The sequence below is a fragment of the Ranitomeya variabilis genome, chromosome 2 (genome assembly GCF_051348905.1).
Source record: "Ranitomeya variabilis isolate aRanVar5 chromosome 2, aRanVar5.hap1, whole genome shotgun sequence".
Taxonomy (NCBI): domain Eukaryota; kingdom Metazoa; phylum Chordata; class Amphibia; order Anura; family Dendrobatidae; genus Ranitomeya; species Ranitomeya variabilis.
This window is the reverse complement of record NC_135233.1, coordinates 20086220-20113765: the sequence shown is the minus strand read 5'-3', so window position 1 is coordinate 20113765 and position 27546 is coordinate 20086220. Positions and strand designations below refer to the sequence as shown.

The window sequence follows — 27546 nt, the reverse complement described above, 5'->3', positions numbered from 1 at the left end:
TCAGTCTGCAATCTTTATTCCTACATTCATTTTTAGAGCCCATAGCCTGATCCAACTTTCAGATTTTTCTCTTGTTGCAATCCCCCTCCCAGTAATAAAGTTTGGATATGAGCTATGTGTTTCTCTACCAGTAATATAGGCTGGATGTGAGGTCTGCGTCTCTTTCCCAGTAATATAGGCTGGATGTGAGGTCTGTGTGTCTCTCCCAGTAATATAGGCTGGATGTGAGCTCTGTGTGTCTCCCAGTAACATAGGCTGGATGTGAGCTCTGTGTGTCTCTCCCAGTAATATAGGCTGGATGTGAGCTCGGTGTGTCTCTCCCAGTAATATAGGCTGGATGTGAGGTCGGTGTGTCTCTCCCAGTAATATAGGCTGGATGTGAGGTCTGTGTGTCTCTCCCAGTAATATAGGCTGGATGTGAGGTCTGTGTGTTATGACCCCAATGGCAGAGGGTCTCAGGAATAATGCTAAGTCTGTAAATACAGAAAACCAGCTCATAGGGCAGTGGTAACTGGGCTGACCATATAACTAATCCTAGCACCACAAATACCAGCAGCCGGGGAACGTTCCTACGTTGATCCTAGACGTCTCGCGCCAGCCGGAGAGCTAACTACCCCTAGAAGGGAAAAGAAAGACCTTTCTTGCCTCCAGAGGAAATACCCCAAAAGTTGGATAGAAGCCCCCACAAATAATAACGGTGAGGTAAGAGGAAAAGACAAACATAAGAATGAGCTAGGTATTTAGCAAAGAGAGGCCCACTAGCTAATAGCAGAATATAGAAAGATAACTTATATGGTCAGCAAAAAATCCTATCAAAAATATCCACGCTGGATATTCAAGAACCCCCGAACCGTCTAACGGCCCGGGGGGAGAACACCAGCCCCCTAGAGCTTCTAGCAAGGTCAGGAATCACATTTAGTACAAGCTGGACAAAAATGATAGCAAACAAATAATCCAAAAAACAAAGAAGCAAGACTTAGCTTAATTTTGCACGAACCAGGACCAGCAAACAGGAGCAAACAGAATGTGTCTGATAACACCGATGCCAGGCACTGGACTAAAGTTCCAGGAGGTTTATATAGCAACACCCCTGAAGTAACGACCCAGCTGGGTGCAAACTGAGGGAAGGAAATCCCAGAGTCATATCAATAGTAACCACAAGAGGGAGCCAAAAAAGTCTAATTCACAACAGTACCCCCCCCCCCTTAAGGAGGGGTCACCGAACCCTCACCAAGACCACCAGGGCGATCAGGATGAGCAGCGTGAAAGGCACGAACTAAATCGGCCGCATGCACATCAGAGGCAACCACCCAGGAATTATCCTCCTGACCATAACCATTCCACTTGACCAAATACTGAAGCCTCCGCCTGGAGAGACGAGAATCCAAGATCATCTCCACCACGTACTCCAACTCGCCCTCAACCAACACTGGAGCAGGAGGCTCAGCAGAAGGAACCACAGGCACAACGTAGCGTCGTAACAAAGACCTATGGAACACGTTGTGAATGGCAAACGAAACCGGAAGATCCAAGCGAAAGGACACTGGATTAAGGATTTCCAATATCTTGTAAGGACCGATGAAGCGAGGCTTAAATTTAGGAGAGGAGACCTTCATAGGAACAAATCGAGAAGACAGCCACACCAAATCCCCAACACGAAGTCGGGGACCCACACCGCGGCGGCGGTTGGCAAAACGCTGAGCCTTCTCCTGTGACAATTTTAAGTTGTCCACCACATGATTCCAGATCTGCTGCAACCTATCCACCACAGAATCTACCCCAGGACAGTCAGAAGGCTCCACATGTCCCGAGGAAAAACGAGGATGGAAACCAGAGTTGCAGAAAAATGGCGAAACCAAAGTAGCGGAACTAGCCCGATTATTTAGGGCAAACTCAGCCAACGGCAAGAAGGTCACCCAATCATCCTGATCTGCCGAAACAAAACACCTCAAGTAAGCCTCCAGAGTCTGATTAGTTCGCTCAGTTTGTCCATTAGTCTGAGGATGAAAGGCAGACGAGAACGACAAATCAATGCCCATCCTAGCACAAAAGGATCGCCAGAACCTGGAAACAAACTGGGATCCTCTGTCAGACACAATATTCTCAGGAATGCCGTGTAAACGAACCACATTCTGAAGGAACACAGGAACCAGATCGGAAGAGGAAGGCAGCTTAGGCAAAGGCACCAAATGGACCATTTTTGAAAAGCGATCACATACCACCCAGATGACAGACATACCCCGAGACACCGGGAGATCAGAAATGAAATCCATGGAAATATGTGTCCAAGGCCTCTTCGGGACAGGCAAGGGCAAGAGCAACCCGCTGGCACGGGAACAGCAAGGCTTAGCTCGAGCACAAGTCCCACAGGACTGCACAAATGACCGTACATCCCGCGACAAGGAAGGCCACCAAAATGACCTAGCCACCAGATCTCTGGTGCCAAAAATACCCGGATGACCTGCCAACACCGAGGAATGAACCTCGGAAATGACTCTGCTGGTCCACTTATCAGGAACAAACAGTCTGTCAGGTGGACAACAGTCAGGTCTACCAGCCTGAAATCTCTGCAACATACGTCGCAAATCAGGAGAAATGGCTGACAAAATAACTCCTTCTTTAAGAATACCAACAGGTTCTGTGACTCCAGGAGAGTCAGGCACAAAGCTCCTTGAAAGAGCATCAGCTTTCACATTCTTTGAACCTGGTAAATACGAGACCACAAAGTCAAAACGGGAGAAAAACAATGACCAGCGGGCCTGTCTAGGATTCAAGCGTTTAGCAGACTCGAGATACATCAAATTTTTGTGATCAGTCAAGACCACCACACGATGCTTAGCACCCTCGAGCCAATGACGCCACTCCTCAAATGCCCACTTCATGGCCAGTAATTCCCGATTGCCCACATCATAATTCCGCTCAGCAGGCGAAAACTTCCTAGAGAAGAAAGCACATGGTCTCATTACCGAGCAACCAGGGCCTCTCTGTGACAAAACGGCCCCTGCCCCAATCTCAGAAGCATCCACCTCGACCTGAAAGGGAAGTGAGACATCAGGCTGGCACAAAACAGGCGCCGAAGTAAACCGGCGCTTCAACTCCTGGAACGCCTCCACGGCTGCAGGAGCCCAGTTAGCAACATCAGAACCTTTCTTGGTCATATCCGTCAAAGGTTTAACAACGCTAGAAAAATTAGCGATAAAACGACGGTAGAAGTTAGAAAAACCCAAGAACTTCTGAAGACTCTTAACTGACGTGGGCTGAGTCCACTCATGAATAGCTCGGACCTTGACTGGGTCCATCTCCACAGCAGAAGGGGAAAAAATAAACCCCAAAAAGGGAACTTTCTGTACTCCAAAGAGACACTTTGAGCCTTTAACAAACAAGGCACTCTCACGCAAAACCTGAAATACCATCCTGACCTGCTCCACATGTGAGTCCCAATCTTCAGAGAAAACCAGAATATCGTCCAGATAAACAATCATAAATTTATCCAGATACTTCCGGAAAATATCATGCATAAAGGACTGAAATACTGAGGGAGCATTAGAAAGCCCAAAAGGCATCACCAAGTACTCAAAATGACCTTCGGGCGTATTAAATGCAGTCTTCCATTCATCACCTTGCTTAATGCGCACAAGGTTGTACGCACCACGAAGATCTATCTTGGTGAACCACTTGGCACCTTTAATCCGGGCAAACAAGTCCGACAAGAGAGGCAAAGGATACTGAAATTTCACAGTGATTTTATTCAGAAGCCGATAGTCAATACAAGGTCTCAAAGATCCGTCCTTTTTGGCCACAAAAAAGAATCCCGCACCAAGAGGGGAAGAGGATGGACGGATATGCCCCTTCTCCAGAGACTCCTTGATATATGAACACATTGCGGCATGCTCAGGTACAGACAGATTAAATAATCTTCCCTTAGGAAATTTACTACCTGGAATCAAATCTATGGCGCAGTCACAGTCCCTATGAGGAGGCAGAGCTCTGGATCTGGACTCGCTGAATACATCCTGATAATCAGACAAATACTCAGGAACTTCCGAAGGAGTAGAGGAAGCAATAGACACCAGCGGGGAATCAGCATGAATTCCCTGACAGCCCCAACTTGACACAGACATTGCCTTCCAATCCAGGACTGGATTGTGGGTCTGTAACCATGGCAGACCCAAAACGACCAAATCATGCATTTTATGCAGAACAAGAAAACGAATCACCTCCCGATGTTCAGGAGTCATGCACATGGTCACCTGCGTCCAAAACTGCGGTTTATTTTCCGCCAATGGCGTAGCATCAATACCTCTAAGAGGAATAGGATTTACTAACGGTTCAAGAACAAAACCACAGCGCTTGGCAAATGACAGATCCATAAGACTCAGGGCAGCACCTGAATCCACAAACGCCATAACAGGGTAAGAAGACAAAGAGCAAATTAAAGTCACAGACAAAATAAATTTAGGTTGCAAATTACAAATGGCGACAGGACTAACAACCCTTGTTAGGCGTTTAGAGCATGCTGATATAACATGTGTAGAATCACCACAGTAAAAACACAACCCATTCTGACGTCTATGATTTTTCCGTTCATTTCTAGTCTGAATTCTATCACATTGCATTAAATCAGGTGTTTGTTCAGACAACACCACCAGAGGATTAGCGGTTTTGCGCTCCCGCAAACGCCGGTCAATTTGAATAGCAAGCGCCATAGAATCATTCAGACTTGTAGGAATGGGGAAACCCACCATCACATTCTTAATGGCTTCAGAAAGGCCATTTCTGAAATTTGCGGCCAGAGCACACTCATTCCACTGAGTAAGCACGGACCATTTCCGAAATTTTTGGCAATACACTTCAGCTTCATCCTGACCCTGAGAAATAGCCAGCAAGGCTTTTTCTGCCTGAATTTCAAGATTGGGTTCCTCGTAAAGCAATCCGAGCGCCAGAAAAAACGCATCAATATTCGCCAATGCCGGATCTCCTGGCGCTAGCGAGAAAGCCCAATCCTGAGGGTCGCCCCGCAAAAAAGAAATAACAATTTTAACTTGCTGAGCTGAATCTCCAGATGAACGGGGTCTCAGAGAAAGAAACAATTTACAATTATTCTTGAAATTCCTAAACCTAAATCGGTCTCCAGAAAACAATTCCGGAATAGGTATTTTAGGTTCAGACATAGGACTACTGGTAACAAAATCTTGTATACCCTGCACACGAGCTGCCAGCTGGTCTACACTTGTAATCAAGGTCTGGACATTCATGTCTGCAGCAAGCACACGCCACTCAAAGGTAAAGGGGAGGAAGAGAAGGAAAGGAAAAAAAAAACTCAGAATTTCCTTTCTTATTATCCCACTTCTGCAATGCTTTAAACATTCAATGTTGGCCTGGCATACTGTTATGACCCCAATGGCAGAGGGTCTCAGGAATAATGCTAAGTCTGTAAATACAGAAAACCAGCTCATAGGGCAGTGGTAACTGGGCTGACCATATAACTAATCCTAGCACCACAAATACCAGCAGCCGGGGAACGTTCCTACGTTGATCCTAGACGTCTCGCGCCAGCCGGAGAGCTAACTACCCCTAGAAGGGAAAAGAAAGACCTTTCTTGCCTCCAGAGGAAATACCCCAAAAAGTTGGATAGAAGCCCCCCACAAATAATAACGGTGAGGTAAGAGGAAAAGACAAACATAAGAATGAGCTAGGAATTTAGCAAAGAGAGGCCCACTAGCTAATAGCAGAATATAGAAGGATAACTTATATGGTAAGCAAAAAATCCTATCAAAAATATCCACACTGGAAATTCAAGAACCCCCGAACCGTCTAACGGCCCGGGGGGAGAACACCAGCCCCCTAGAGCTTCCAGCAAGGTCAGGAATCACATTTAGTACAAGCTGGACAAAAATGATAGCAAACAAATAACCCAAAAAACAAAGAAGCAAGACTTAGCTTAATTTAACACGAGCCAGGACCAGCAAACAGGAGCAAACAGAATGTGTCTGATAACACCGATGCCAGGCACTGGACTAAGGTTCCAGGAGGTTTATATAGCAACACCCCTGAAGTAACGACCCAGCTGGGTGCAAACTGAGGGAAGAAAATCCCAGAGTCATATCAATAGTAACCACAAGAGGGAGCCAAAAAAGTCTAATTCACAACATCTGTGTGTCTCTCCCAGTAATATAGGCTGGATGTGAGGTCTGTGTGTCTCTCCTAGTAATATAGGCTGGATGTGAGCTCTGTGTGTCTCTCCCAGTAATATAGGCTGGATGTGAGCTCTGTGCGTCTCTCCCAGTAATATAGGCTGGATGTGAGGTCTGTGTGCCTCTCCCAGTAATATAGACTGGATGTGAGGTCTGTGTGTCTCTCCTAGTAATATAGGCTGGATGTGAGGTCTGTGTGTCTCTCCCAGTAATATAGGCTGGATGTGAGGTCTGTGTGTCTCTCCCAGTAATATAGGCTGGATGTGAGCTCTGTGTGTCTCTCCCAGTAATATAGGCTGGATGTGAGGTCTGTGTGCCTCTCCCAGTAATATAGGCTGGATGTGAGGTCTGTGTGTCTCTCCCAGTAATATAGGCTGGATGTGAGCTCTGTGTGTCTCTCCCAGTAATATAGGCTGGATGTGAGGTCTGTGTGTCTCTCCCAGTAATATAGGCTGGATGTGAGGTCTGTGTGTCTCTCCCAGTAATATAGGCTGGATGTGAGCTCTGTGTGTCTCTCCCAGTAATATAGGCTGGATGTGAGGTCTGTGTGCCTCTCCCAGTAATATAGGCTGGATGTGAGCTCTGTGTGTCTCTCCCAGTAATATAGGCTGGATGTGAGGTTTGTGTGTCTCTCCCAGTAATATAGGCTGGATGTGAGGTCGGTGTGTCTCTCCCAGTAATATAGGCTGGATGTGAGCTCTGTGTGTCTCTCCCAGTAATATAGGCTGGATGTGAGGTCTGTGTGTCTCTCCCAGTAATATAGGCTGGATGTGAGGTCGGTGTGTCTCTCCCAGTAATATAGGCTGGATGTGAGGTCTGTGTGTCTCTCCCAATAATATAGGCTGGATGTGAGCTCTGTGTGTCTCTCCCAGTAATATAGGCTGGATGTGAGCTCTGTGTGTCTCTCCCAGTAATATAGGCTGGATGTGAGGTCTGTGTGTCTCTCCCAATAATATAGGCTGGATGTGAGCTCTGTGTGTCTCTCCCAGTAATATAGGCTGGATGTGAGCTCTGTGTGTCTCTCCCAGTAATATAGGCTGGGTGTGAGGTCTGTGTGTCTCCTTCAGTAATATAGGGTGGATGTGAGGTCTGTGTGTCTCCTTCAGTAATATAGGGTGGATGTGAGCTCTGTGTGTCTCTCCCAGTAATATAGGCTGGATGTGAGGTCTGTGTGTCTCTCCCAATAATATAGGCTGGATGTGAGGTCTGTGTGTCTCTCCCAGTAATATAGGCTGGATGTGAGGTCTGTGTGTCTCTCCCAGTAATATAGGCTGGATGTGAGGTCTGTGTGTCTCTCCCAGTAATATAGGCTGGATGTGAGGTCTGTGTGTCTCTCCCAGTAATATAGGCTGGATGTGAGGTCAGTGTGTCTCTCCCAGTAATATAGGCTGGATGTGAGGTCTGTGTGTCTCTCCCAGTAATATAGGCTGGATGTGAGGTCGGTGTGTCTCTCCCAGTAATATAGGCTGTATGTGAGGTCTGTGTGTCTCTCCCAATAATATAGGCTGGATGTGAGCTCTGTGTGTCTCTCCCAGTAATATAGGCTGGATGTGAGCTCTGTGTGTCTCTCCCAGTAATATAGGCTGGATGTGAGGTCTGTGTGTCTCCTTCAGTAACACACGCTTTATGAGAGTTCTAGGTTTAACCAAGGTACTGCTGTCCTCAGCTGCTTTCATGTATCCTCATCTATTTTCTGTGCCCTGCAAAGTGCTTTCCTTCTGACTATCTTTAAGACTATGTTCACACTTTGACATTTTGTTTGTCTATTACATTTTTGTGAACAGACAAACTTAACACCTTCGATATTGGACGATTTTTCTTTTTTTCCTCCCTTTTTTCAAGAGCCATATTTTTTAAAATTTTTAATCAATATAGCCAGATGAAAGGTTCTTTCACAGGACAAATTGTAGTTTTGAAAGACAGCATTCATTTTACCGTGTCATGGACTGAAAACCAGAAAATTTCAAGTGGAGTGAAACAATTCCATCATTGTTTTTTGGGTTCTATTTTTACAGCACTAGTTGTACAGTAAAAATGACCTCAAACATGATTCTCCACAACAGTACAATTACGCAGATGCCAAAACTTGTATGGGGGGGGGGGGGGGGGTTAAAATATTTTAGTAGAGGAAAAAAATCTGAGGTTTGTAAAAAAAAAAAAAAAAATAGTTTGTGTCACCATATTCTGAGACCTGGATTTTTTTTAGTCGATGGAGTTGGTGGGGGCTTTTTTTTGTGCCCCATTTCAGGGGACATAGGACATATTGATCACTTTTTATTGCATTTTTTGTTTGGAGGGGGAACTGTAATGACTGAAAAATTTGGCATTTTGATTTTTTGTTTTCAGACTTCAATGTATACAGTATTTTAAATCATTTTATATTTTGATAGACCCAGACTTTTATGGATGCAGCGAAAATAAATGTTTAATATCTTTTTTTCTTTATTTTAACCCCTTTAAGACCAAAAACGTATATGGCACATGTCAGTTCTCGCACTATGACGTGCTATGACCGTGACGATTTAAAACTGTCACTGCATGTAAATCACTGACAGCTGAGCGGCTCGGGAAGAGGTGCGGGAACCCATTTGTCCTCATACTCAATAGGCTGTGATTAGTCAGTCACAGCACAGTCACCGCAGGACCTTGTCGCTGCTAATAGCTGAGCTCCTGCAGTAACAGCCAGGGACAGTGCCAGCACCAACCCTGGCTAATTATCAAGAGTGATGACAACATTTTGAAGGCTGGAAGAGAGACGGGGCTCCCTTCAGATTGGCGCTCCCGCAACGTCATCTTGGGGGCCAGATCGTTGCCATGGTGACTCAAGATAGTCATGACTACCCCTGGGTCACCAAACTATGTAAAGTTTGTAAGAAGCTTCTGTACAGGTATAAAGCATTGCAATACTCTATACCAGCAATCAAAGTAAAATGAGTGAAAGTCCCCCGGCAAAAGATTCCCTTTAACCCCTTCACCCCAAAGCCTGTTTTCACCTAAGTGACACGGCCAATTTTTACAATTCTGACCACTGTCACTTTATGAGGTCATAACTCTGAAACGCTTCAACGGATCCTGGTGATTCTGAGATTGTTTTCTCGTGACATATTGTACTTTATGATAGTGGTAAAACTTCTTCGATATGACTTGCATTTATTTGTGAAAAAAACAGAAATATGTCGAAAATTATGAAAATTTAGCAATTTTTAAATTTTTCGTTTTTATGCCCTTAAATTAGAGAGTTATATCACATAATATAGTTAATAAACAACATTTCCCACATGTCTGCTTTACATCAGCACAATTTTGGAAACATAATTTTTTTTTGTTAGGGAGTTATAAGGGTTAAAAGTTGACCAGCGATTTCTCATTTTTGCAACAAAATTTGCAAAACCATTTTTTTTACGGACCACCTCACACTTGAAGTGACTTTGAGGGGTCTATATGACAGAAAATGTCCAAAAGTGACACCATTCTAAAAACTGCACCCCTCAAGGTACTCTAAACCACATTCAAAAAGTTTATTAACCCTTCAGGTGCTTCACAGGAATTTTTGGAATGTTTAAAAAAAATTGAACATTTAACTTTTTTTTCACAAAATTTTTACTTCAGATCCAATTTGTTTTATTTTACCAAGGGTAACAGGAGAAATTGGACCAAAAAAGTCGTTGTACAATTTGTCCTGAGTACGCCGATACCCCACATGTTGGGGTAAACCATTGATTGGGCACATGGCAGAGCTCGGAAGGGAAGGAGCGCCATTTGACTTTTCAATGCAAGATTTGCTGGAATTGAGATCGGAGCCCATGTCGCGATTGGAGAGCCCCTGACGTGCCTAAACAGTGGAAACCCCCACAAGTGACACCATTTTGGAAAGTAGACCCTCTAAGGAACTAATCTAGATGTGTGGTGAGCACTTTGAACCTCCAAGTGCTTCACAGAAGTTTATAATGTAGAGCCGTAAAAAAATTAATATTAATTTTCACAAAAAATGATCTTTTTGCCCCAAATTTTTTATTTTCCCAAGGGTAGCAGGATAAATTGGACCCCAAAAGTTGTTGTGCAATTTGTCCTGAGTACGCTGATACCCCATATGTGGGGGTAAACCACTGTTTGGGCGCATGGCAGAGCTCGGAAGGGAAGGAGCGCCATTTGACTTTTCAATGCAAAATTGGCTGGAATTGAGATCGGAACCCATGTCGTGTTTGGAGAGCCCCTGACGTGCCTAAACAGTGGAAACCCCCACAAGTGACACCATTTTGGAAAGAAGACCCCCTAAGGAACTTATCTAGATGTGTGGTGAGCACTTTGAACCTCCAAGTGCTTCACAGAAGTTTATAATGTAGAGCCGTAAAAAAAATTAATATTAATTTTCACAAAAAATGATCTTTTTGCCCCAAATTTTTTATTTTCCCAAGGGTAGCAGGATAAATTGGATGCCAAAAGTTGTTGTGCAATTTGTCCTGAGTACGCTGATACTTCATATATGGGGATAAACCACTGTTTGGGCGCATGGCAGAGCTCGGAAGGGAAGGAGCGCCATTTGACTTTTCAATGCAAAATTGGCTGGAATTGAGATCGGAACCCATGTCGTGTTTGGAGAGCCCCTGACGTGCCTAAACAGTGGAAACCCCCACAAGTGACACCATTTTGGAAAGAAGACCCCCTAAGGAACTTATTTAGATGTGTGGTGAGCACTTTTAACCCCCAGTTGTTTCACTAAAGTTTAGAATGTAGCGCTGTGAAAATCAAAAAATCATTTTTTCTTTCCACAAAATGATGTTTTAGCCCGCAATTTTTTTTCCCCCAAGGGTAACAGGAGAAATTGGACCACAAAAGTTATTGTCCAATTTATCCTGAGTACGCTGATACCCCATACATTGGGGGGAACCACTGTTTGGGCGCACGGCAGAGCTCGGAAGGGAAGGAGCGCCGTTTGAAATGCAGACTTAGATGGATTGGTCTGCAGGTGTCATGTTGCATTTGCAGAGCCCCTGATGTACCTAAACAGTAGAAACCCCCCACAAGTGACCCCATATTGGAAACTAGACCCCCCACGGAACTTATCTAGATGTGTTGTGAGAACTTTGAACCAACAAGTGTTTCACTACAGTTTATCACGCAGAGCCATGAAAATAAAAAAAATTTTTTTTTCCACAAAAATTATATTTTAGCCCCCACATTTTTATTTTCCCAAGGGTAACAGGAGAAATTGGACAACAAAAGTTGTTGTCCAATTTGTCCTGAGTACGCTGATACTTCATATATGGGGATAAACCACTGTTTGGGCGCACGGCAGAGCTCGGAAGGGAAGGAGCGCCGTTTGAAATGCAGACTTAGATGGATTGGTCTGCAGGTGTCATGTTGCATTTGCAGAGCCCCTGATGTACCTAAACAGTAGAAACCCCCCACAAGTGACCCCATATTGGAAACTAGACCCCCCACGGAACTTATCTAGATGTGTTGTGAGAACTTTGAACCCCCAAGTGCTTCACTACAGTTTATAACGCAGAGCCGCGAAAATAAAAAATATATTTTTTTCCACGAAAATTATATTTTAGCCCCCATGTTTTTATTTTTCCAAGGATAAGGCTGGTTTCACACTTGCGTTTTTTTTAAAAACGCATGTGTGAAAAAACGCATGTAATCGCGGTAAAACGCATGCGTTTTTTTAGACGCATGCGTTTTTATAGAAAAACACAAGAAAACAAGAAAAAACCAAAAAACCCTAACCCTACCCCTATCCCTACCCCTACCCCTAACCTGAAATACGTGGCACTGAAATACGTGGCACTGAAATACGTGTATATACGTATATACGTATATAAGTGCCACGATATTTCAGTGGCCACGTATATAAGTGCCACGTATATAAGTGCCACGTATATAAGTGCCACGTATATAAGTGCCACGTATATAAGTGCCACGTATTTCATGTACATGCCACGATATTTAAGTGCCACGTATTTAAGTGCCACGTATTTAAGTGCCACGTATTTAAGTGCCACGTATTTAAGTGCCACGTATTTAAGTGCCACGTATTTAAGTGCCACGTATTTCACGTAAATGCCACGATATTTCAGTGCCACGTATTTCACTGAAATACCGTGGCACTTAAATACGTGGCACTGAAATATCGTGGCACTGAAATATCGTGGCACTGAAATATCGTGGCACTGAAATAACGTGGCACTGAAATAACGTGGCACTGAAATACGTGGCACTGAAATACGTGGCACTATGACTGTCAGAAAATGTTCATTAAACGGTTAGGGATGAGTTTAGGGGTAGGGTTAGGGTTTGGATCCCTTTATCACCTTGATGGTGGTGGGTGACTTTTCAGTGTGTTCTGTTTTTTTTCTATAAAAACGCATGCGTTTTTAACGCAAACAAACGCGTTGAGATCGGACGCCATGTCGCGTTTGGAGAGCCCCTGATGTGCCTAAACAGTGAAAACTCCCCAATTCTAACTGAAACCCTAACCCCAACCCTAACCCTAGTCCTAACCCTAGCGCTACTTTCACACTAGCGTTTTTTTGCATACGTCGCAATGCGTCGTTTTGGCGAAAAAACGCATCCTGCAAAGTCATCTGCAGGATGCGTTTTTTCCCCATAGACTAACATTAGCGACGTATTGACACACGTCGCAAGCGTCGTGCGACGGTTGCGTCGTGTTGTGGCGGACCGCCGGCAGCAACAAACGTTACATGTAACTTTTTTTGTGCCGACGGTCCACCATTTCCGACCGCGCATGCGCGGCTGGAACTCCGCCCCCACCTCCCCGCACCTCACAATGGGGCAGCGGATGCGTGGAAAAACAGCATCCGCTGCCCCCGTTGTGCGGCGCTTGCACAGTATGCGTCGGTATGTCGGGCCGACGCAGCGCGACGGCCCCGTACCGACGCTAGTGTGAAAGTAGCCTAACGGGAAAATGGAAATAAATATATTTTTTAAAATTTTATTATTTTTCCTAACTAAGGGGGTGATGAAGGGGGATTTGATTTACTTATATAGCGTTTTTTGGGCGGATTTTTATGGTTGGCAGCCGTCACACACTAAAAGACGCTTTTTATTGCAAACAATAGTTTTTGCATCACCACATTTTGAGAGCTATAATTTTTCCATATTTTGGTCCACAGAGTCATGTGAGATCTTGTTTTTTGCGGGACGAGTTGACGTTTTTGCTGGTACCATTTTCGGGTACATGACATTTTTTGATCGCTTTTTATTCCGATTTTTGGGAGGCGGAATGAACAAAAACCAGCAATTCCTGAAATTCTTTTAGGGGGGGCGTTTATACCGTTCCGCGTTTGGTAAAAAGGATAAAGCAGTTTTATTCTTCGGGTCAGTACGATTACAGCGATACCTCATTTATATAATTTTTTTATGTTTTGGCGCTTTTACACAATAAAAACTATTTTATATAAAAAAATAATTGTTTTTGCATCGCTTTATTCTGAGAGCTATAACTTTTTTATTTTTCTGCTGATGATGCTGTATGGCGGCTTTTTTTTTGCGGGACAAGATGACGTTTTCAGCGGTACCATGGTTATTTATATCCGTCTTTTTGATCGCGTGTTATTCCACTTTTTGTTTGGCGGTATGAGAATAAAGCGTTGTTTTTTGCCTCGTTTTTTTTTTTTTTTTTTTACGGTGTTCACTGAAGGGGTTAACTAGTGATATAGTTTTATAGGTGGGGTTGTTACGGACGCGGCGATACTAAATATGTGTACTTTTATTGTGTGGTGTTTTTTTTATTTAGATAAAGAAATGTATTTATGGGAATATATTTATTTTTTTTTTCTTTATTTAGGAATTTTTTTTTTTTTTTTTTTTTACACATTTGGAAAAATTTTTTTTTTACTTTTTTACTTTGTCCCAGGAGGGGACATCACAGATCGGTGATCAGACCGTGTGCATAGCACTCGGTCTGATCACCGATGTGACAGGCACGTAACAGAGGCTTGCCGGCGCCTGCTATGAGGATTCTCAGCAGACGCCGGCAAGCAGGGTCATCTTATGACCCGGAAGGAGTCCCGCGGCCATCTTGGATCCGGGGACTCCTTCCAGGTCACCGGAGCAGCGCGATCTCATCGCGCTGCTCCGGTGGGAGAGCGCAGGGAGCCCCCGTCCCTGCGCGATCCCCCTCTATGCCGCTGTCACTATTGACAGCGGCATCAGAGGGGTTAAATGCCCGCGATCGGCGACAGCGCCGATCGTGGGCATTGCTGCGGGGTGTCAGCTGTCATATACAGCTGACACCCGCACCCGATCACCGCGGCGCTCAGCGTGAGACCGCGGTGATCGGGGCGCCGTACTAGTACTGCGGCTGGCACTAATGCAGTGCCGGCAGCGCCGTACTAGTACGGCGCATGTCACGAAGGGGTTAATGAGGCAGATGGAGGGACTGTGGACACCGTCTGGGCTATGATCTGGAGGTGTCAGTCTTTTTAGGATTGCATAAAAGCGCAGTCAACCACAGTTTTCTGCAGTTCTGAAAAGGACAATGCTCAGCAGAGGCCAGACAGAGTCCAGAGTAACTCTGCTGCCTCATTATAGTGAATGGATCCCTCGGGGGTTTCATCTGTCACGTCATTCTGAGATTTGGTTGGAAACCTCAAAGTAAGTGCTCAGCGTAGAGCGCAGGATAAATGTGATCCCAAACGTTATGTAAACTGTTCCCAATAAAAGCTTCAACTCAATCCACAAAAAAAGCAAGTCCCCAATCAGGTCTGTCATCTGTTAATGGAAATATAGGGGGCTTCCCCGTTACTGGTAGCATGAAGGCTCTGGAAAAGCTAAATGGCTTTTCACCCCCCAAAAGAAATTCATCAAATTCTGCACACTCAAATCCAAATGTTCCCTCCCTTCTGAGCCCCAGTGTGCCTAATCCACATTTAGTATCCTCATGTTTAGCATTTGTGCAGCGATGAGAGCCTGACTAATTTACAAGGGCATGTCTCCAGAAGCGCAGGCTGGGCATAACATACTGGTCACTACAATGTACTGGTCACTACAGCGGCAGTTTGCAATATTCACTCAAACATCCACTGCTGCTTATTTCTTGAAAACACCTATGGAGTCAAAATCAGCGCCACACCTGCAGATAAATTCCCAAATGGGGTATAATTTCCAAAATAGGGTCACTTGAGGAGGAATTCTGCTCTTCTGGTGCTAAGGGGCTCTGCATATGGAATCTGCAAACTATTCTAGGGAAATCTGCACTCCAGGCGCCAAATATTGGATATTTCCACGTTCAGCAGAAATTGTGTGACAAATTTTTGTGCCATTCCATTGTTACCCATTTCATCTAGTGAAAATGCAAAATCTGGGACTAAAACAATTTTTTTTGTGGTAAAAATGTTATTTTTTCTTCCCTGCCCAATGGTATAAAATTATGCGACACGCCTATCATGTCAGTATGATCACTGCACCCCTAGATGAATTCATTGGGGGGTGTAGTTTGTAAAATTGGATCACCTATGGGGGGGGTTCTGCTGTTCTGGCACCTGAGGGGCTCTGCCAAAGTGACATGGCACCGGCAAATCATAACAGTAAAATCTGCACTGCAATATGGCGCTCTTTCCCTTCTGAGCTTTGTACTGTGCCAGAAAAGTAGTTCCCAATTAGATGTAGGGTATCAGGAGAAATTGCAAAACAAACTGAGAGGTCAATTTTTTACTATTAGCCCTTATAAAAATTTGGGGCAAAAAATGTAATTAATCTTCCTTCACCGGCCAAAGGGTATACATTTCTGTGAGGTCCATGTGGTGTCAATGTGATCACTGCACCCTAGATGAGTTCATTGAGAGGTGTAGTTTGTATAATGGGGTCACGTAAAGGGGGTTCTGCTGTTCTGGCACCTCAGGGGCTCTGCCAATGTGACAGGGCACCCTCAAACAAGGCCAGCAAAATCTGAACTCCAATATGGTGCCTCTTCCCTTCTGAGCTTTGCACTGTGCCTCACAAGTAGTTTTTGACCACATATGAGGAATCGGCGTACTCAGGAGAAATTGCACAACAAATTGTAAGGTGCATTTACCTGTTACCCTTGTGAAAATAAAAAATGTGGGGCTAAAAAAAATTATACACTTCTGTGAAGCACTTGGGGGGTTCAGTGTGCTCACTACACATCTAGATACATTTGCTGAGGGGTCAAGTTTCCAAAATGGTGTCACTTGTGGGGGGTTTCCACTGTTTAGGCACATCAGGGGCTCTCAAAACACAACATGGCTTCTGCTCTCAATTCCATTTTTGTGTTCAAAAAGTCAAACGGCGCTCCTTTCTTTCCGAGCTCTGCCATGCGCTCAAACAGTGGTTCCCCCCCACATATGGGGTATCAACGTACTCAGGAGAAATTGCACAACAAATGTTGGGGTCCATTTTGTCCTGTTACCCTTGTGAAAATAAAATATTTGGGGCTAAATTGAATTTTTGGCGGAAAAGAGTCAAATGTTAATTTTTTCCGTGCCACATTACTACAGTTCTTGAAAACTCACCAAAAACAGGCAGAGATGCTTACCTGTCTAAATGGGCCTCATTACAAATGCACAAGCAGTAGCAATTACTACAGTTCTTGTGAAGCACCTGAAGGGTTAATCAACCTCTTGAATGTGGTTTTGAGCACCATGAGGGGTGCAGTTTTTAGACTGATGTCACTTTTGGGTATTTTCTGTCATATAGACCCCTCAAAGTCTCTACATGTTAGGTGGTCCCTAAAAAATGGTTTTGTAAATTTTGTTGGAAAAATGGGAAATCGCTGGTCAACTTTTAACCCTTCTAACGTCATAACAAAAAAATTATGTTTCCAAAATTGTGCTGATGTAAAGTAGACATGTGGGAAATGTTATTTATTAACTATTTTGTGTAAAGAATTGCAAGCGCACAATAGGGTCTTATCCAGGTTAAAAGTCAGATGAAGGAAAGGTAAAACGCTCAGCTTGTAACTCGTAAAGAGCCCGGAGAACGGATGCGGCAGCTTCCATAGAATATCACTACAAGTAACCGGACTGGAAATGTTTCTGCACGCTGTGGAACTGTGACACCAGTTATAGTAAATAGATAAAATTGCAAATAGTGTTGACGCGTTTCAGAGTCCACTGGCTCCTTCCTCAGGACAACCATGCAGGAAATGACTAGGCATTGCGCACACCCGTCTTAGGCTATGTGCACACGTTGCAGATTTCCTGCAGAACTGCAGATTTTTTTTTCGCGCAGAAACGCTGCAGATCCGCAAGTGATTTACAGTACAATGTAAATCAATGACAAAAAAAAAAATGCTGTGCTAATGGTGCGGAAAAATCTGCACAGAAAACGCAGCAGATTCAAAAAAGGACCATGTCAATTCTTTGTGCAGATCTGCTGCGTTTCTGCCCACATTCCATAATAGAAATCTGCAGGGGTAAAAAAAAGGAAGAAATCTGCACAAAAATCTGCAACGTGTGCATATAGCCTAAATTAATTGGCTGCTATATGCTGTATACAAACACACCAGCTCCCGGCTCCCCCACCCTCAGTATTAGGCTATTGTCTCCATAGGTGACGCTGCCCCCTGCTGGCTGCACCTCCAGCCCCTCACCAGACACAACAACTGCGCTAGAAGAAAACAACAACAGAAAATGTCCTGAATAAGTAAAAACAAGGAGCCGACAATAGGTCACACGTACCCGACCATCCGCTGCTCCCGGTACATACAGGACCTGTGATGATGTCACAACCATGTGATCAGTTACGTACATGGACTAGAAGAAAGGGTTTGTGCTTACAGGACCTTTCATGAGATCACATGACAGGAAGTGCTGCTGCTATTGCTCCTCCCCTGATCACATGACCATGACATCATCAAAGGTCCTGTAGTAGTCTTCCTAGAGGCTGTGATAATTATTATTATTATTATTCATTTATATAGCACCATTAATTCCATGGTGCTGTACATGAGAAGGGGTCACATACAGAGTTATAGATATCGTTTACAGTAAACACGTTTACAATGACAGACTGGTACAGAGGGGAGAGGACCCTGTCCTTGCGGACTTACATTCTATGGGATAATGGCCGCCCTCTCCCTGCGTTACAGACGGAGACGGTTTCTTTATGGTTTTTGGTCCTTTGTGGTGATGGGATGTGTCTGAGCTCTAGATACGACTATGTCCCGTACCCCAGAAGGCTTTTATTCATGCGCTGCATGCAGCCATCCCATTGGTGCCCGGACTGAAGCGGGACTTACCTCCATCATTACATTTAATGCTCCGATCGCTGCCGTTAACCTCTTAAATGCCGCTGTGAATCTCTGACATCGAATGTCACACCATCCCGGCGGTGCCTCCAGTCGGCAGGGGCCATCGGCTGCTCCATACGCCATATGGTTTCCTGCTTGAGGCCGGGATCACACATACGCGAGATACGGCCCAGTCTCCTCTGGCGCCGGCACTCCGGAGCGGAGCGTGCAGCTCCATGTATTGCTGGGTGGCTGCACGCTCCGCTCCGGAGTGCCAGCACCAGAGCTGGGTTTTCACCTGCGAGACTCAGCCGTATCTCACGTATGTGTGATCCCGGCCTAAAGGAGTTTTCCCACAAAGTTAATTTTAATCAATAGATCTTGAAATAACAATAAGTCCCACAATTGGATGAATGAACAATGGAGCATGCGGGCAGAAGCCACAGAAGAGCGAATATGCTATAGCTGTATATATATAGTTGCCTAAAATATAACTTTGATGCTGTGTGCACATGTTCAGGATTTTTCGCTATAAAACCGCTTAAAAAAGCATACATATGCATCCCATTATTTATAATGCATTCCGCAATTTTTGTGCACATGTTTCGTGGAAAAAAACGCATCGCGGTAAAAAACACAGCATGTTCATTAATTTTGCAGATTTTTTGTAGATTTCCCACTATATTATTGCATTGGGAACCTCCGGAAAAAAAAGCAAAAAATCCCCCCAAAAAACACATGCAGATTTCGTGCAGAAAATGTCCGTTTTTGTTCAGGAAATTTCTGCAAGGAATCCTGACGTGTGCACATAGCCTGAATGTTTAAAGATTAAAAAATAGGCATCAATAAATGGTATGTATAAAAATATCCAAGATGATCCTGACAAAAAAGACAGAACAAGGTAGAACCCCAAACCTACCGAATATACAGCTCTGGCAAAAATTGAGAGACCGTCACACAATCCCTGTCATGGGCAGCCCAATCTCCAGACCTGAACCCCACTGAAAACCTCTGGAATGTAATCAAGAGGATGATGGATAGAAGCCATCAAACAAAGAAGAACTGCTTAAAAGGAATCTGTCACCTCATTTTTCGTATATAAGCTTTGGCCACCGCCATTAGGGGCTTATCTACAGTATTCTGGAATGCTATAGATAAGTGCCCGATGTAACCTGAAAAATGAGAAAAACAAGTTAGATTATACTCACTTATGGGCGTCGTGGTCCAGTCTGGGGCCTCCCATCTTCATATGATGACGTCCTCTTCCTTGCTTCTGTCGTGGCTCCTGCGCAGGCGTAATTCTCTGCTCTGTTGAGGGCAGCGTAAAGTACTGCAGTAATCAGGTGCCGGGAAAGGTCACTTAGATCAAAAATAACCTAGACATGTTTGGTGTCTATGAACTCGTAATGACCTGGAGAATCATATTGGCAACTCAGTTTTAGCATTTAGTGAACCTAGCGAAAAAGCCAAACAAAAAACAAGTGTGGGATTGCACTTTTTTTGCAATTTCACCGCACTTGGAATTTTTTTCCCGTTTTCTAGTACACGACAAGGTAAAACCAATGGTGTAGATCAAAAGTCCCACAAAAAATAAGCCCTCACATGGCCATATTGACGTAAAAATAAAAAAAGTTATGGCTCTGGGAAGGAGGAGAGCGAAAAACAAAAACGCAAAACCGAAAAAAGCTCCGGGGGTTCAGGGGTAAATGTATACTTTGCACCCCATCTTGACTGAAAAAAAAAAAATAGAAATGTAGTAATTTTTGCAAATTTATTAAAAAAGAAAAACTGTCTAAACAGGTGTGTTTAAAGCGCTCCTAAAAACGTATGGGCTAGATATTAGTCGGATTATTTGGGGAAGTGCATTCCAGAAAACTGGCGCAGCAAAGGAGAAATATTGGAAATGGAGATGTGAGGTTTGGATTATGGAGAATATTAGAAAACCGACAGAGAGTGAACTACCCAGCAGTGAAGTTCTATGCATGCTTCCAGCCATGTTCTGGTATTATTTGGTTAATGTCTAAGTTGCCCATAATAGAGCAAAGTAACATAAGTGAAAAAGCAGGTACACAAAATGCGTGTCAGGGGCCGCAAGGATTGCTTCAGTGGTCTGGTGTGACTTTTATGGCAGCTCAAGCATTTAGTGTGCCCTGTGTATTACACAACTACTAGAGACTCAGCATTGATCGTATTAAGCTCACATATGTTCTGTGCTGCTCCTGTATGTCCTGGTGACTCTCTTTCATGCCCTCCCATGTCTCATTGGACCTCTATCTCCTCCTTGCCTAATTCCATGTCTTCTCCGTAGTTTTTGATGTTTCTTGATTATTTCTGTATTCAGTACACTTTTAATGAAATTCTATAATAAAATTAGCTTTTTATACCACTGTGGTTTATGGCATACTCCATTCCTTCTCTTGGTGATGTAATCCTCTGTGTGGTAGGACACGCACCAAAACGCTCTCTGCCTCAGGTTCAGGCGCCACAACATTTACCCAATGGGCAGTTAGAGAGATGTAATGTCCCTGGCTGTGCTTACAGGTCCATTATCGGTGGTTATGTGGACCTTGACACTGATGGCGCTACGCAATGAACATATGATTTTGTCCGCAACATGTTCGTGTAGGGCAGGGATGGCCCGCCCGAAAAAGTAGAAGCACTTGGGAACCACATAATGTGGTTTTCATGATCCCAATGTATTGTTACCCCTTTATAAATAACTTGTGAGAGGGAGGAAGAGGCCGAGACTGCAGCAGAAGAGGGAGCAGGAGGAGTCTCAGGTCTTTGCTGGTTTTGTCAGTGTGTAATCCACTGCAGCTCGTGCTTTGCATTCAGATGTCTCGTTATGCAGGCGGTACTCAGGTTAAGAACATTTATGCCTTGCTTCACTATCTAATGGCCCAGCATGCAAACCACCTGTGTCTTGTCAAGGAGCTCCTTTGAGTTGGCTTTGCTGTGCTCAGTTCTTCGGCGTGATGAGCTGTAGCAGGCAATGCACTGGCTAGGAGCCGACCCTGTGTATTTGCACCCTGCTCGCTCTTTTGCAGTGCAGCAGGGGTAGCGTGATCATCACCACTTCCACCATACTGCCCACATCACTAGGATGGGGTTTAGGACCTCATCATCGCGCCATTGCATCTTCGCACCTCTCCAGTCTGTCCTTAACTCTACTGTCTGTCTAATCCACCTCTCTCCACGCTACTCCTCTGCTTCTCCCCTATGCAGATCCATTAATTGGCTTCCAATTCCACAAGTTATCCACTTCAGGCTACTAACACTGATTTACAAAGCTGTCCATAATCTCTGTCCATATATGTCTCCAAACTATTCTTCTGATATCTCCCACCACGTAATCTCCAGTCCTCCCAAGACCTCCTTCTCTCCTCCACGATCATACATTCCTCATCCAATTGCTTGCAAGACTTCTCCTGAGTATCCCCCATCCTGTAGAATTCTGTGCCCTAACATGTCCGATTATCCCCTACATTCGCAACTTTCAAGGGGAACTTGTAAACCCATGTCTTCTGAACAACTGACAGCCTGAAATGACCATGCTGCCACCTCACCACTACCAGAGATGCTGCCATCCCCAAACCTACTTCCCCATTATCCCGTAGAATGTAAGGCCTCAAGAGTAGCGTCTTCTCCCCTCTGTACCGTCTGTCACTATTAGTTTGTTCATTGTAATTTCTATTTGTGTTTTCTATGTATCCCCTCCTCATGTACAGCACTATGGAATTAATGGTGCTCTAAAAATAAATAATAATAATAATAATCCTCTGCATGATCTTCCACCCAGTCCTTGCCCCTACCATCCTTGCTGGTGTACACACATCAGAAGCCATTGCAGTTTGCACCTATGTTTTATGATCATCATTAGAGATGTGCCGCCGTGGTCCAATGACCGTTTGCACTACCGCTCCCACGTACTCATCTTCAATCAGATCAAGTGGTTTGGTATCAGTGCACTCAATCTCTTCCGTTTGTGGAGAAGGTCCTGGTGGACGACCCACGGAACCACAGCCTGCAGAGTCATAAAAAATCAGAAGTGACTGCTGCGTGCCTTGGGGCTCAGACTGCTGCGTGACTTTCAAAGTGGTGACGTGAAAGACAGAAGCCCATGAAGACAAAGCGAAAAAACAGGAGGCAATCTCAGCCAAACAATGCAAAACCACCTCTACTTGTTCTGGTCTCACCATTCGTCCAATGGTAGAGAGAGTGGCTAGTAGATTATTACACTGTATGCAGAGAGAGAGTGGTCAGCAATTACACTGCCTGTATGCAGAGAGTGGCCAGCAGATTATTACACTGTATGCAGAGAGAGAGTGGTCAGCAATTACACTGCCTGTATGCAGAGAGAGAGTGGCCAGCAGATTATTACACTGTATGCAGAGAGAGTGGCCAGCAGATTATTACACTGCCTGTATGCAGAGAGAGAGTGGCCAGTAGATTATTACACTGCCTGTATGCAGAGAGAGAGTGGCCAGCAGATTATTACACTGCCTGTATGCAGAGAGAGTGGCCAGCAGATTATTACACTGCCTGTATGCAGAGAGAGAGAGAGTGGTCAGCAGATTATTACACTGCCTGTATGCAGAGAGAGAGTGGCCAGCAGATTATTACACTGTCTGTATGCAGAGAGAGTGGCCAGCAGATTATTACACTGCCTGTATGCAGAGAGAGAGAGTGGCCAGCAGATTATTACACTGCCTGTATGCAGAGAGAGTGGCCAGCAGATTATTACACTGCCTGTATGCAGAGAGAGAGAGAGTGGTCAGCAGATTATTACACTGCCTGTATGCAGAGAGAGAGAGTGGCCAGTAGATTATTACATTGCCTGTATGCAGAGAGAGAGTGCCCAGTAGATTATTACACTGTATGCAGAGAGAGAGAGAGTGGCCAGCAGATTATTACATTGCCTGTATGCAGAGAGAGAGTGGCCAGTAGATTATTACACTGCCTATATGCAGAGAGAGAGAGAGAGAGAGTGGCCAGCAGATTATTACACTGCCTGTATGCAGAGAGAGTGGCCAGCAGATTTTTACATTGCCTGTATGCAGAGAGTGCCCAGTAGAGTATTACACTGTATGCAGAGAGAGAATGGCCAGCAGATTACTTCATTGCCTGTATGCAGAGAGAGAGAGTGGCCAGCAGATTATTACACTGCCTGTATGCAGAGAGAGAGAGAGTGGCCAGCAGATTATTACACTGTATGCAGAGAGAGGGCCAGCAGATTATTACACTGTATGCAGAGAGAGGGCCAGCAGATTATTACACTGCCTGTATGCAGAGAGAGAGAGAGTGGCCAGTAGATTACACTGCCTGTATGCAGAGAGAGAGAGTGGCCAGTAGATTATTACACTGCCTGTATACAGAGAGAGAGAGAGTGGGCAGCAGATTATTACACTGCCTGTATATAGAGAGAGAGTGGCCAGCAGATTATTACACTGCCTGTATATAGAGAGAGAGTGGCCAGCAGATTATTACACTGCCTGTATATAGAGAGAGAGTGGCCAGCAGATTATTACACTGCCTGTATATAGAGAGAGAGTGGCCAGCAGATTATTACACTGCCTGTATGCAGAGAGAGAGAGAGAGAGAGAGTAGCCAACAGATTATTAGATAGGAATGGCAGTAGATTTCTTTTTATTCTCAGCAGTCATACTTTTATGGATGGTCTAATAGGTTATATTTTCCTAATGCATTATACAGGGTTACCCCATGAAGACAAGCCTTGTCTATATGCCCCACTGGGTCATATGAATGTTATACAGGGGGGCCCTGTCTATATGCCCCACTGGGTCATATGAATGTTATACAGGGGGGTCGTCCACTTGATCTCCTGGTGTTAGCTTACATGGAGAGACATTGCTAAGCGGAGTTCTCGTATAGTTGCTGGCTGATTTTCCCTGTGATAAAATCTAATTTCTAGAGGATTTGATAGGAAAACCCTCAGGGCTAAATTATTACATTTGTCTGATGGGCTGACCCCGATCATTCATACCACGCAGGACATCATAACGGGTATTCTGCCAACAAAGAATTATGGCCTGAGAGTCACCCCATCTGTTTAGAGATTGGGGTCCCTGAAATCTTGCAGCAAATGAAAGGGTAATGTGGACCCCTTGTTTTCCCAAAAGGAACATATCTTAAAGGGGCGCTCATCAGATTAATGACAAATGTCATGGATCTGCCATCAATGTCTATAGTTGGAAGAAAATCATAGCTGGTCAGAATACCTGTGTAATATCCATACCGATCAGTATATACATTAATTTATAAGGTGTATACTGCATATAGAGAGCAAGAAATCTGCGTATTACAGCTGGGAAGAAGCTGATGTCAAATACTGTATATACATGACAGTAATATAACACTACCAATGCTGCATCCCTGTATATACCCCCTGACGTTCTCCACCTCCTGTACTAAATATACTGTGATGATACATAATAAGACTTGGCTCAGATACACGGCTCAGATACACTAGTCAGTCGGTCCAGTATATAATATAAGTGCATTATACAAGTGTGGAGCCCAGAAATAATCCAGAATGATGTATACAGACTGTACTCTGCCATCTGCCACCATCGCACTCTAATCAGCATGTCCATTTATCTATTCTCCCTACAGGTACCTAATCTAACTTTCCACAAAGACTTTCCTTCTGCTCCTATTATCCACTCGGTACGTAACTCAACTTTCCACACAGACTTTCCTAACTTCTGCTCCTAGCATCTACTCCGTACTTTTTTCAACTTAGCCCTGCTTTACCCCCAATGTTATTTATGACCTTGTTTACACTGCCTTGATCATATGCATCTGGTCCACTCCTAATTATCTGACCAAAAGGAGCCACTCCTCTCTGCTTCATATCTGAATGCACTTTGTTGCACATATATTGTATAGCATAAGTCTGCCAAGATGTCAGTCTGCCCAGTATATCATATAAGTAGATCTTACAAGTGTGAAGCTCAGACTTAATCCAGAATGGAACCAGAACAGAACTGCAGGTAACTGGCCAGTCACTGTAAACAATGTTTCTGCTTGCTTTCACTCCCACCCCTATAATCCTTCACTTTCTGCTAACTCCCCTAATCCCTACACCTAGTAAGGAACTGTTCATCTCTTTATCAATCCTCCCCATCCATCTCACCTCCTCCTCAGAGCTGTTCCTCAACATACAATCCTCTATCTCCAAACACAGACAGCCCCCTCATGCCCTCTCCTGCGCCCACCTGCTAACACTTTCTCTGCTCCTCACTGCTGGTGATATCTCTCCAAATCCTGGTCCTCCTCACCACATCCCCACAGTCATTTCTACCTCCCATCCACGCTCTATCACAAATTTCCGTAATCTCTCTAACCTTATACCCATTCGCCCAGCCCTCACTTCCCCAGTCCCACTAACAGGAGCTCTGTGGAACGCTCGCTCTGTCTGCATCAAACTTTCATACATCTATGATCTTTTCTTTACTCACAAACTTTCCTTCCTCGACATCACTGAAACCTGGCTCACCCCTTCTGACACAGCCTCTCCTGCTGCACTCTCGTATGATGGATTACACCTTTCTCACACACCCCGCCCCAGCAGCAATCATGGTGGAGGATTTGGTTTTCTCATGTCAGATAACTGCTCCTTCATCCACATCCCACTGCCACCCTCTGTTACCCTCCCTTCCTTTGATGTGCACTCTGTGCACATCTATTCCCCCTCCAACCTTCAACTTGCTGTCATTTACCGCCCTCAAGGGCCAGACACCACCTTCTTTGACCACTTCACCACCTGGCTACTTCATTTCTCTTTCTGGTGGCGCCCTTCCTGTTAACTCTTTAACAGTGGTTTCTGTGCTGCTACTACCTTCCCTCCTTTCACCTGTTCTTAATGTTGTTATATATTACCAATAAAGTTTATAGTATCTCCATGTATTGTGTGTGACCATTTGTCATCGCTTTTTTTCTTTTTAAGTTTATTCATTTCCTCTCCGCTGACATCCCCACTATCATCATGGGTGACTTCAACATCCCCATTGACACTTCCCTCTCAGCTGCCACTAAACTTCTATCTCTCACTTCCTCCTTCGGCCTCACTCAATAGTCTTCTGCAGCCACCCACAAAGATGGCCACACATTGGACCTCATCTTCACCTGCTTCTGCTCCCTAACTTCTTTAACCCACCTCTCTCTCTTTCTGACCACAACCTACTCACATTATCTTCTCTCACCACTGCTTGTCCACATTCCCCACTCAACAAACTTGCATAGCCTCGCAGAAATCTTAAACACCTCGATCTACACCCAGTGTCTGAATCCCTCCTCCCTCTTACAGACATAAGTTCTTTACTCAATGTGGATACCACTGCTGCTTTATATAGCACAATAGCTGCAGCTCTTGAATCAGTCACCACTCTCACACATACCAAAGCTCACAAAATCAACAGGCAACTGTCACGGTTCACACCATGCTGCCAACACTATGTCACGGATCCCAGCAGTATGTCAGGGATCCAGGGGAGGATATCTTTATTGTCCCCACTTCTCACACCAATTTGTCATGAACCAGGGTAGTTTGGTTGCCCCTGGTTCCTTCTGAAGGGGATTTATCTATATCCCACTTCCTAGTTCCGGTTTGGAACTTGCAGCTCTCTGGCACCCCCCTTACCCTCAGGTCAGACTAGGTACTGCACCTAGGGCAATTAGTCGCCAGAAAGGCTGCCTGCTATGTACTGGCTATTGGGCTCACTGCAGCGAGGGCGATTTAACTACCACCACCTCCGATTTCACAAGGGTTAACGGGTCTGGAGCCAACCCAAATAAGTAGCATAATTCACTTCAGAGGAAGCGACAGTTAATTTATAGAGCATGAAGAGACAAGCTAGTAGATTATATATTTTACTCAATAAAAAAGGTAGGCAGTGTTAACAAGGTATAAAACGATATTATAAAGGAGACAATTCGTATGTACATTACAAATTATACAATAGGGTTAAAATTGAATAGAGAACACTTACATAGTGCTCAGATCATTTCAGCTTGTGACGAGCCGTGTGCTATGGAGGAGAAAGGGTTTCCATATATCCAGATGCATGAGCACAGCTTTGCAGAGCTGTTGCTAACTCGCTTCCGGGACCAACTCTA

General features: G+C 44.5%; 1 protein-coding gene across 1 annotated transcript in view; it reads right to left on the bottom strand.

The window, feature by feature from the left end:
• Window positions 1-18552, bottom strand: part of LOC143803641 (uncharacterized) — a 164317-nt gene extending 145765 nt beyond the window's left edge. The window contains 1 exon segment of the mRNA XM_077281423.1: window positions 18418-18552. Coding sequence (XP_077137538.1) covers window positions 18418-18552 — 135 coding nt within the window.
• Window positions 18553-27546: the final 8994 nt, after the last annotated feature.